This window comes from Oreochromis aureus, linkage group 23 (genome assembly GCF_013358895.1).
Source record: "Oreochromis aureus strain Israel breed Guangdong linkage group 23, ZZ_aureus, whole genome shotgun sequence".
Taxonomy (NCBI): domain Eukaryota; kingdom Metazoa; phylum Chordata; class Actinopteri; order Cichliformes; family Cichlidae; genus Oreochromis; species Oreochromis aureus.
Window position 1 is genome coordinate 28,456,873 of NC_052963.1, and position 10,793 is coordinate 28,467,665.

General features: G+C 41.7%; 1 protein-coding gene across 3 annotated transcripts in view; it reads left to right on the plus strand.

Moving 5' to 3' along the window:
- The first annotated feature begins 164 nt into the window (after positions 1-164).
- The window catches only part of LOC116329510 (sentrin-specific protease 7-like), a 25,649-nt gene continuing 15,020 nt past the window's right edge, over positions 165-10,793 (plus strand). Inside the window, exons 1-11 of one of the 3 annotated variants that reach the window (XM_039606926.1) lie at positions 599-726; positions 807-905; positions 984-1,056; positions 1,143-2,931; positions 3,894-4,008; positions 4,672-4,754; positions 4,838-4,999; positions 5,843-5,934; positions 6,012-6,151; positions 6,446-6,758; positions 6,961-7,082. In XM_039606926.1, coding sequence (XP_039462860.1) covers positions 3,895-4,008; positions 4,672-4,754; positions 4,838-4,999; positions 5,843-5,934; positions 6,012-6,151; positions 6,446-6,758; positions 6,961-7,082 — 1,026 coding nt within the window. In that variant the 5' untranslated portion in view covers positions 599-726; positions 807-905; positions 984-1,056; positions 1,143-2,931; position 3,894. Of the gene's footprint in view, positions 473-598; positions 727-806; positions 906-983; positions 1,057-1,142; positions 2,932-3,217; positions 3,487-3,893; positions 4,009-4,671; positions 4,755-4,837; positions 5,000-5,842; positions 5,935-6,011; positions 6,152-6,445; positions 6,759-6,960; positions 7,083-10,793 lie in introns of those variants that run through there. The other 2 variants (XM_039606925.1, XM_031751538.2) reach the window with 2 other exon arrangements.

Sequence of the window (10,793 nt, forward strand, 5' to 3'; positions counted from 1 at the left end):
TGTTAGTGATAATAGATATTATTTACTAACATTTGTATATTAATTATATATTTAATAAATAATTTATAAAGGGGATTCGTAATTTTTTTTTCCTGTGTTTGATATCAATAAAGTTTAAAACATTAAAAAATAAAAGAGCGGGAAGTGGTGGGCGGGCACAGTTTGGAAAACACGAATGCGCATGTGCAGTGGGTCAACCAGAACAAGCCCAGTAGGAAGAAAACAAAAGTTCGGCCGCCATTTTGGGGCAGGAGAAGCGGTTCTGCTGAAGGCAGAGTGGGACGGTGCTAACACCGTCTCCGAGTGGAAGCTGTGTTTGGAACACGGAGCTCAAGAAGGAGCTGGAGCCGAGAGGAGAAGCGAGATGAGCGGGTCAGAGATGAGTTAAAGGTCTGAATAACCTCCAGTGTGTTACAGAGCGGGACACAGAGGACTGCAGTCCGAGCAGAGAGGGCGGCAGGGTGGCCTTCAGGTAAGCTCGTTAGTGTGGAGTTACTCCTCTTCCTCACAGACTCCCCCCTCACGCCCCTCTTTCTCCTCCCCCTTTCTCCACTCCTCCTGAAGCCGCCTCCACCTCTTCAGTGAAGTGTCCCTTTGTCGGCTTCACTTTAACTTTATCCAGTTAGGTACCTCTTTAAGGTGGAATTACTCATGCTTATCTCCTTACCGTCTCAGGAGATATTGCTGTTGCCTGAGATCTGTTTATGAACGCTTAGTGTATTTAAGGTGGAATTACTCAGCTTTTCATTTTTGTAAAAGTTGTAGCACCTGTGACTGATTTAATGTGGTTTTTAACTTATTTCCAGCTTCTGTCCCTTAGGATTTTGGTGGTTTAAGGTGGTATTACTGAACTGTCAGTGTAGGGTTGTGAAGAGTTGTTGCTGATGATCCTTAGGCATTTTAAGGTGGTATTAGTAATCCCTTTTAGTGTTTTGTTTTACATAACGCTTGCTGGGTTTGAATCATATTCTGTTTCTCCTCAGAGCTGCTCTATCACTTCCGCCTTAAAATCTACGGCCACACAGCCAGAAGAAGACCTGGAGCAGATTCTCAGAGGTGGGTCTGAACAGGGTGACGGTGCATGTGTTCTCCCAGGTGTTCCCCATGACCCCTGACCGGGTCTGATGTGATTCCTTTTGTAGGTGGCCTAATGGTCCGAGGTCGGGATCTGAGCGACTTTGAGCGCGGCGTCATTGTTGGGGCTCGGATGGCAGGAGTTTCAGTCACCAAGGCCGCCCAGCTTACCGGCGTCTCGATAGGAACAGTGACAAAAGTGACAGCGGCGTACAAGACGCAGGGGAAATCGTCGGTGAGCCGCGTGGGGAACTGTGGGCGGCAGCGCTCATTAGGTGAGCACGACGCACGGGCACTGGTGCAGTTTGTGAAGAAGAACCGCAGCGCCACGCTGGCTCAGGTCACGGAGAGCGTGAACGCTGGGCGGAGCCACAGCGTGTCAGCCAGAACGGTCCGCCGCCAGCTGCACAGGGAGGGCTACTACAAGGAGGTTACGGTGCCCAGAGCCAGCGCCACAGGAAGCCCAGAGGATTGTGGGAATGGTGAAGCAGAGGGAGAGGCGGAGCAGGAAGCAGAAGGACACTCGGATGATGTTGCCTCCACCGTTGATCAGACAAGCTGAACCAAATCACAAAGCTAAAAACTGACAGACTTATCATGTGACAGGAAGAGGAAGTGTGGCCTCAGCTTTTAGCATGTCGAGAAACATGTGAGCAGACCCTCGACAGGAAGTGAGAGTGTTAGTCGCACTCAGCTGATCTGACACAAACAACTTCTAGAATGATCCAGTTTGATCTGGTCTTAGTGCTCCTCCCGAGGACTGAAAAACACCTGTTCACCTGCGTACACACACACGCTCTAAACATCCAGCTGTGCTGGGGTTAAAGGTCAAACCAAAGAACCACCAGCCTGTGAATTACCCAGTCATGTGAACCATTGATCAATCACAGCGATCAGTCCCTCACCCGTGGAGGAAGTTCAGTGAAATGCATCTTTATATGTTTCAAAATAAAACTTTATTTAAACAAATTTCCTCTGTCAGCCTCATAAAAGGTGGTATTACTCATCAGTTGACCTTAATGAAAGTGACTTTTGTAGCCTGATTGGCTGTTAAGGTGGTATTAGATACTTTCACCTTCTTGTCATGGAATTGAAGACTTAAAAGATGATCAGCTGTGAAGATGGAGACACTTTTAATCTGTTCTGTTACTCTGAAGGCTTTTATTTTAAGCTGACCGAGCTAAAGAGGCCACCTGAGCAGGACTTCAGGAACCATGTGAATCACCTCACCATTTAGAGCAATGTCTCAGCCAATGAAAGAAGAAAACATGTTTGATCACTTTGCCCTCTTTTGATTGATTTGTGTTTAGTGTAATTAATTTCATGTTGAGAAAAAGTAAGAGTTCTTCAAAAATGTACATTTTAAGCATCAAAATACAACTGTTAAAAGAGGAACTATTTATTACGTTTTTTAATGTTATAGCAGTTAAAATAGTAAAAACATAATGCAAATATTTACAAAAATTAATATTAAGGGACGATATATAACAAAATGAAGTAGAATAATTATAAAATATAAAATATCAATTTATTTGCTGTTTGCATAGTTGTTTTTTTATTGAGGGAACAGGAAACCACGTGACGTAATCACGCAGAGTGACGTCGCTACGCTGTGGTTGTTATTATGTAGCAGTTGTCCTGCCGAGTGTCCAGCCCAAAGAGAAAGAGATGTTTTTGAATTAGTTGGTTAAGCTTAACCGGACGGTGGGACTCCTCCAGCTTCTCCGCCTGCCGCCCCATGAGGCGTCCGGATAATTCAGCGACATTTAACGGCATAGAGTCCGCCAGCAGCTAGCTTAGCTCACCGGCTAGCCCCGGCTACTTAGCCGCTTAGCTGGCTCCGCCGGCGGACTTCGGGTTGGTAAATTTATTCCGTTTTTAATTATTTAACGGGTCCACAGTTGTGGTAGCTTTCTGCAGTGAACACCTTACAAATCATTAACGTGTTTTTGAAAATTCGGTGCAAAAATAACCCAACAGCTGTGATAGACGGGGCAAATATATTTATTTGTATTTGCTGTCAGCTGTCTCGGACAGCACCGTCAGCTTCTAGAGTTAAAGGAAGATCTGAGGGAAAACTGCCACAAAATCTGGTGATAATATATATAACGGTAATTTTAGCTTTTTATTTAAACCTGTACGTATAAAACATCAAAAGTTCCAGTGTTTGTGAAAACACAGAGTCGTGTTTTGTGGCAGGGAACGATGGTGAGGTTAAAACCCCGAAATTTTCAAATGGACTTTGGTCTGCTCAGCATCGATTTTACAGTAGTTTTATATCGTGTTTACTCGCATATGTTTAAAATTCACTGGCAGGCATAACTTCCAGGATGTTTTTTTGATTTGATCTGAACGTTGGTGGTTAGAGTTCCCAGCCCCAGAAGCCCAATATGTGGTTATTCAGAAATGCATGTAAGACTTTTTTTTTTTTTTAAAGCAGCTATATTATTCTGAACAGATTAATTTTGTCTGATTTGTTTGAGGGCTCAGACTACAGGTTAATACACAAAATAACTACGCTTCAAATTTCCTGAAATCCTTTGTGCGTGGTGTAGCAGTCCTTACCCATATTTATAGAAAAAGTTAGTTTGTAATTACTGTAGGATTCTTTAAGTTAATATTGTTAATTTTTTTTTAAAGATGCAGGACAGTCATGTGACAAAATCGCTTTAAATTTACTGTTATTTATTTTTTTTATTTATACACTGAGTTTGATGATCACTTACATCCACTTCTCTGGATACAGCAGCTCTATGAGGCGGCTCCTGTCCTTTTGCCTGATTTTTTTTGTCTGGTCTGAGGTATTCGTGTCATTGCAGGATGGCATCTTCCTTCAAGATTCCCAAGAAGAAACATCCTCATGGCTCTGACTCCAGTCCCCTAGACATGCAATCACCTCTGTCCCGCCTCCAGACCTCCACCCCTCGACTACAGGTGGTATTCCTAAGTCTTCCTCATCTCATCCGTTTGTCCCCGTGAAGTGATATTACATTCCTTTAAGCCTCTAATGAACCGTTTAAGGTGGTATTAATGATCTGACAGGTTAATTGTTTGGGGTATTTAAAGATGGTGTCTGTAAACTTCCTCATGTTTTACTGTTATATAGTTGATTAGTTATATGAAAAACTAATCTACAGTTTTGAGTACTCTTAAGGTGGCACTGCCTCCAGTGAAACCTTCGATATTTAAGGTGATATAGGCTCTTAAGGTGGAATAATTGAAAATTCTGCTTTTAAGGTGACTGAGTGGAAGGAGTTGCCCTCATATAGAGTGTGCAGAGTGCATATCAGGATACCTCTGCTCCTTCCACTCAGTCACCTTCCCCGCTGAACAGGAGGCAACTCATGAGACACCACTCCCTTTTTAAGGTGATACCAGCCCATATTCTTGCACTGTGGTGATGATTTATGTTAAGGCTGTTTTGAGTAAGATTGATTTTACTTATGGTGGTATAAGTTGTTGTTTTAAAGTGTCCAACCCATTCAGTCGTTTAAGGCAAGGCTCATTTAAGGTGGTATCTATATAAAGTGTTGGACCTTTTTTAAGGTGGTATGTTTGACTTAATCAAGCAGTTGTGTTTGTTTGTTTTGCGTGCAGTTTTACGGGAATCAGTCCGGCAGAGGTGGAGCTGACAGGATGCATTCTGGGAATGCCGTGGGCGCTTCGTCAGCCAGACAGAGGTGAGTGCAACACCCTCTGCAGTCTGCATAGTTCATTACACTTGCCATGAAATGTTAAAAGTAACCAGGTCATTTCCTTGCAGGACGCCGTGTAAGCAGCTCTTAGGAAACTTTGAGACGCAGCAGGAACTCAAGAGCCCCATCGGGTGTGGAGCTTCAGACGCCAATCACAGAGCAGCAGGCAGCTGGAGCTGCCAATCACAAGCAGGGCAGAGAGAAGTGACATCAAGCTGTTTGTCAAACAGGTGAGTTTTTCTTTTTGCACTCAATAGTTTAATGAGCTGAAGCTGCACCAACATCCGCTTAAAATCATAGACTTTATACCAAAATCTTTTTAAACTAATTTTATTGTTTGTTTGTTTTTTGGGGGTTTTTAATACAAGTTTTAGGCACCTCTGCCTCTCGTCATGACCTTAATGTTTAGATTTACTAATGTTGACTTATTTGTTTGTAAATTTTCATTCATTGATAGTTTACAGTTTTTAAAAAATCTTCAGGCACTTAAATTTCTAAGCATGATTTATCTTCTACTTAATTTTTTTTAAAAATTGGTAGTATTTTGTCACATTTCAAATATCTTTCATAAATGTAGTTTCACCCACTGTTTTGTTGTTTTAATGACATTTAATGCAGCGGTTTTACAGAGTTTATATTTTGATATATCCTTTTTGGTGCAATATTTTAATAATATTTTTAGGTGTTTCTACTTAAATATTTCTTATTTATTTATTTACAACCTAATGTGTTTAGGGAGCATTTCTAAAGAATTTTAGTTATTTTTTTATTAGTTATAATATTACAATAAATATTATTAGAATATTATTAATCATCTCCTTATTATTAGTTGGAAAGTTACTTTTTATTTTCTCTAAAATATTTGTAGATTTATTTCATGCTACTTACCATTAAATGTTTCAATATTTCTTTACACTTATTGACAGGTTTCACTTTTTTTTTTATACTTTAATTCAATTATATTTCATTAGAATTATTTTGTTATTAACTATAATTGTAAACAAGAAGTTTGTGATATACTTTTAAGTCCTTCATTAGTGATATGGACTGAGTGTGTCTGTTTTCTCCACCAGATGGCGTCCTAAGAGAGCATCTGACCGGCTGCTGCAGCCTGAGGTGGCTTTAGAGCACCTGTCTCCACCACAGAAGAAGAAAGAGCTGTCAGGTGAGCTTTTCACAGGTATAGAGAGGACTGTCTGAGATTTTATTGATCAGCGTGATTGATCGTCATTCCCTCTGCAGCTTTGGTCAATAAAAGGATCTCCGTGGACTCTCTGGCTGAGTTCAGAGGTGACGAGCATCTTGGGACTTTGAGTTCTTCTACACTGGGAGACAAGAGGTGGAGGAGAGTTGAGTCTAATGGAGACACTTCTGAGGAGAAGGTAAAGGTCAAAGGTTGCTGCACTTTCACAGTGAAAGTCACAAAAAGTAAAGTCATGAAACTTAGGGGAGGGGAGTTGCAATATTTTCGCAATAAAATCATCAAAGGTTTTTCAGAAAAATAATGTTTGCAGAGTAGGCAGTATTTTCACAATAAAATTGTTTAGGATTAAACAGGTACACCTGAGATGAAGGAAAAAGTTGCAGAGAATAAAAAAGATTTTATTGTGAATGTTTTGTAAACTTTAAATTTCCTGTTACAAACTGGATCTTCACCTTCGGTCTGATTGTTTCAGAGCAACACAGGAACTCCTCCTGAATCTCCTTTGAAACAACAGACGAAGAACTCTCCTATCTCCAGATTGAATCAAACTCCACCCTCAGGCCTACAAAGATCATCTTCTTCCATCTCCATGGTCTTATCGTCGACGACGACGCCAGTAAGGAGGGTGCGACTTGCCTCCACCAGCAACCTGAAGGTCGATGACAGGGAGAAGGAGAGAGAGAGGTGGAGGCAGTTCAAAGAGAAGACTAAGAACAACAGGTCAGCTGTCCTCCACCTCCGACTGAGGACACCCAAACCGAAGCTGAGCCAACCAACTGAGCCAAGTGAGTTTGACTTCCACCAATTATGTGATGGAGTCTAAGTATGTGCTCTATGTTTAGTGAGTGAAATTCTAGGATGTAAATTGGCATTAATTGGAAAATCATGTTTATTTTTCAGCCCCACAGCTTGATGCTTATGGGGGAAAAGTGACAATGGTGACATGATTTGAAGGTTTTGATATCGCTTGTTTGTTTCTTCCTTTAGTCGTGCTGTCCAGTGAGGAGGAGGAGGAGGACGGTGAGGGAAACGGAGATGAAGCAAAGAGGACGTCACATAGCAGCAACCAGGTTGATGAATCTCGTCAGGGAAACTCTGAGAAGGTGCAGGTAGGTAAAGAGAACAGAAACAGAGTTTCTTCTTTGGAAAGTCAGGTTTGATGCTTTCTTGCAGAACTAATAAAGTAACTTTGTTTTATAACATGTTCGACAACAGGGGCTTCAAAATCACTTGGGCATCTTTAATAGTTATTCATGGTGTTCCTCAGGGCTATGTTTTTGGCCCTCTACATTTACTTTATAGCTCAAGGATGATTCAGTCTTTTTTGTCCAGTCTTGGTTTGATTTTCTTTATTTTGTTTTCTTGTGATTTAGCCCAGGTTTAGAGCATGTTTAAGGCGTGTACTTTCAGGACAGAATAAAATGTTCTATCTATAAAGCTCAGAGCACATTGTTGTTTTAAGGTGTACAAATGCTGGTAAAGGCTGTTAAAATATGATGTAAGTGTTGTCCTGTAAGAATGCAGAGCGCTGAGGAACAACGTGATTACCTCTGACTCGTGACATCTGCGATAATTAAATGTCTGTAAGTGAGAAATAAAGGCCTAAGGCTTCATGATAACCTCACCCAGAAGTCAGCTGGGTTGTTCCTCAGATAATCCGAAAAAAAGCATGGGGGGGATCTCACTGGCGGGACAAGTGTCGGTGGCGGCTGCTGCTGCTGCTTTATGAGAGTCACGTTTAAGAACAGCAGGCTTTCATTTCCACCTGCAGCTGCTCAGAAACAGGACGCTGCTTCATGTGGTGCACTCGTGTGACCCACAAATCCGGCATTTTAAAACCATCACTTCATCCACAACAAGCAGACGTTTCAGACTGCCTTTTCAAACAATGTGGTTCTGTTTATTAAGTTTAACAGCAGATGATTAAACCAGGATCCACTTTAACCAAAGAGCAGAGTCTGGGCTCTACACAGGTCCTTAGAGGTGATGTTTATTAAACTCATGAAATTCAAAGGTATTAAAAGGATTTGGAGCGTGCAGCCAGTGCAGATGTGTTTGCATGCAGTCCACCAGAAACCCAGTGCAGTGTTGTGACGTGATGATGGTGTAGGTAGAATGCTGATTGGCTGAAAAGTGGGCTTGGACAGGAAAGAGAAAAACAACAGGGGTCAACAGGAAAAGGAACCAAAAACAGCCCAACGAGACAGAAGGCTACTGCAAGTGACCATTTTCATTGTTTTATCATTAGTGTGATTTGTTTTTGTTACTAAAAGTGTATTAGACTAGTCAGTTACAGAGTGTTGGAAAGTCCTGCAAGGCTCAGCCAAGAACAGTCATAGTTACACTGGCATCAAACCATCAGATTTAGTAAAATCCAACATGGCCGCCTTGTAGGCTCATGAGCAAATAGAAACACTGGAATGTACAGGGAGTGCAGAATTATTAGGCAAGTTGTATTTTTGAGGAATAATTTTATTATTGAACAACAACCATGTTCTCAATGAACCCAAAAAACTCATTAATATCAAAGCTGAATGTTTTTGGAAGTAGTTTTAGTTTGTTTTAGTTTTAGCTATTTTAGGGGGATATCTGTGTGTGCAGGTGACTATTACTGTGCATAATTATTAGGCAACTTAACAAAAACAAATATATACCCATTTCAATTATTTATTTTACCAGTGAAACCAATATAACATCTCCACATTCACAAATATACATTTCTGACATTCAAAAACAAAACAAAAAACAAATCAGTGACCAATATAGCCACCTTTCTTTGCAAGGACACTCAAAAGCCTGCCATCCATGGATTCTGTCAGTGTTTTGATCTGTTCACCATCAACATTGCGTGCAGCAGCAACCACAGCCTCCCAGACACTGTTCAGAGAGGTGTACTGTTTTCCCTCCTTGTAAATCTCACATTTGATGATGGACCACAGGTTCTCAATGGGGTTCAGATCAGGTGAACAAGGAGGCCATGTCATTAGTTTTTCTTCTTTTATACCCTTTCTTGCCAGCCACGCTGTGGAGTACTTGGACGCGTGTGATGGAGCATTGTCCTGCATGAAAATCATGTTTTTCTTGAAGGATGCAGACTTCTTCCTGTACCACTGCTTGAAGAAGGTGTCTTCCAGAAACTGGCAGTAGGACTGGGAGTTGAGCTTGACTCCATCCTCAACCCGAAAAGGCCCCACAAGCTCATCTTTGATGATACCAGCCCAAACCAGTACTCCACCTCCACCTTGCTGGCGTCTGAGTGGGACTGGAGCTCTCTGCCCTTTACCAATCCAGCCACGGGCCCATCCATCTGGCCCATCAAGACTCGCTCTCATTTCATCAGTTCATGGGCAGTTATTTTGCGCCTTGGTTTTTCCACACGCTTCTTGCGACCCTGTTGACTATTTTGAATAAAACGCTTGATTGTTCGATGATCACGCTTCAGAAGCTTTGCAATTTTAAGACTGCTGCATCCCTCTGCAAGATATCTCACTATTTTTGACTTTTCTGAGCCTGTCAAGTCCTTCTTTTGACCCATTTTGCCAAAGAAAAGGAAGTTGCCTAATAATTATGCACACCTGATATAGGGTGTTGATGTCATTAGACCACACCCCTTCTCATTACAGAGATGCACATCACCTAATATGCTTAATTGGTAGTAGGCTTTCGAGCCTATACAGCTTGGAGTAAGACAACATGCATGAAGAGGATGATGTGGACAAAATACTCATTTGCCTAATAATTCTGCACTCCCTGTAGGAAGAATGAAAAACCCAAATGGGAAGATCTACAGTGAAAATTAAACTAACAAAAACTGCAGTCCCTCCGTGGCTAGATGGACTCCATCATCTTGGGCTTCATCCATGTCTCTTTTTCTTTGTCTCCTTTGACTTCTTTTGTCTTTGTCTTACTTAAGACATGTTGTTTTTTTTTTTTTTTTTTCTCTCCTTTGTCCTCTAATCATCTTATTCGTCTTGTCTGTCGTCTCCTTCGCTATTATCTTTTTCATTGTTTTCTTTGCAGTCGCCTTCATTGGCTTTTTTGTCTTCTCCTCTGTGGTTTTAAATCCAACCAGACCCTGGTCTATGAGCTGCTACAGTCAGGACTACTCACTGCACTCTGCACAGTCAGCAGATTATATTTAATTTGCAACAAGAATTCGATGAATAAAACGTTTCCAGGAGACTCTTATGAATGACCAAAGATCCATTACCGGTCCAGATCATCTTCCTCTGTCCACCGCTGCCTTTAGGGGGGCACCACATGTGATCATGCGAGTGTTTGATTTGGCAAAGATTTAATAATCTGTGGGAAAAACTGGGAATTTCGCAATAATGACTCCTTGTGTAAGGAAGAGTTTGAGCACAGGAGGAAGAATTAATTACAGTTTATGTGTAAATAATCAGATGACGGAGTGTAGAATGGTGAATTCCTCTGATTTAAACTGTTCCTGATGCTGCAGATTAATAATCTCAGTGAGAATCAGATACCTGTGTGGTAATCAGTGCCAGCTGCTGCGGTGACCCAGTTTGGGTGCAGGGCGTCCTAGAGCTCTCGGTCGCATGTTTGAGGTTGCGGTGAGTCACCTCGTTTGTTTGTGGCTCTGCCGGCCTGTAAACGCTCCTCTAAGCAGATCCAGATTGGACCTGAGTGTTTGTTGTTGTGTTTACAGACTGAACCTGATCCCAGCTGAGAGTCCACCATCTGCTGCAAAAACAGTCGCTCATCCGAGCGTCTGCGGCGCTTTTATTGTTTGCATTATTGTATTTTTACTGCTCTGTGTGTTAGTGGCTTTTTTCCACTCGCACACATTGTACCTGTGG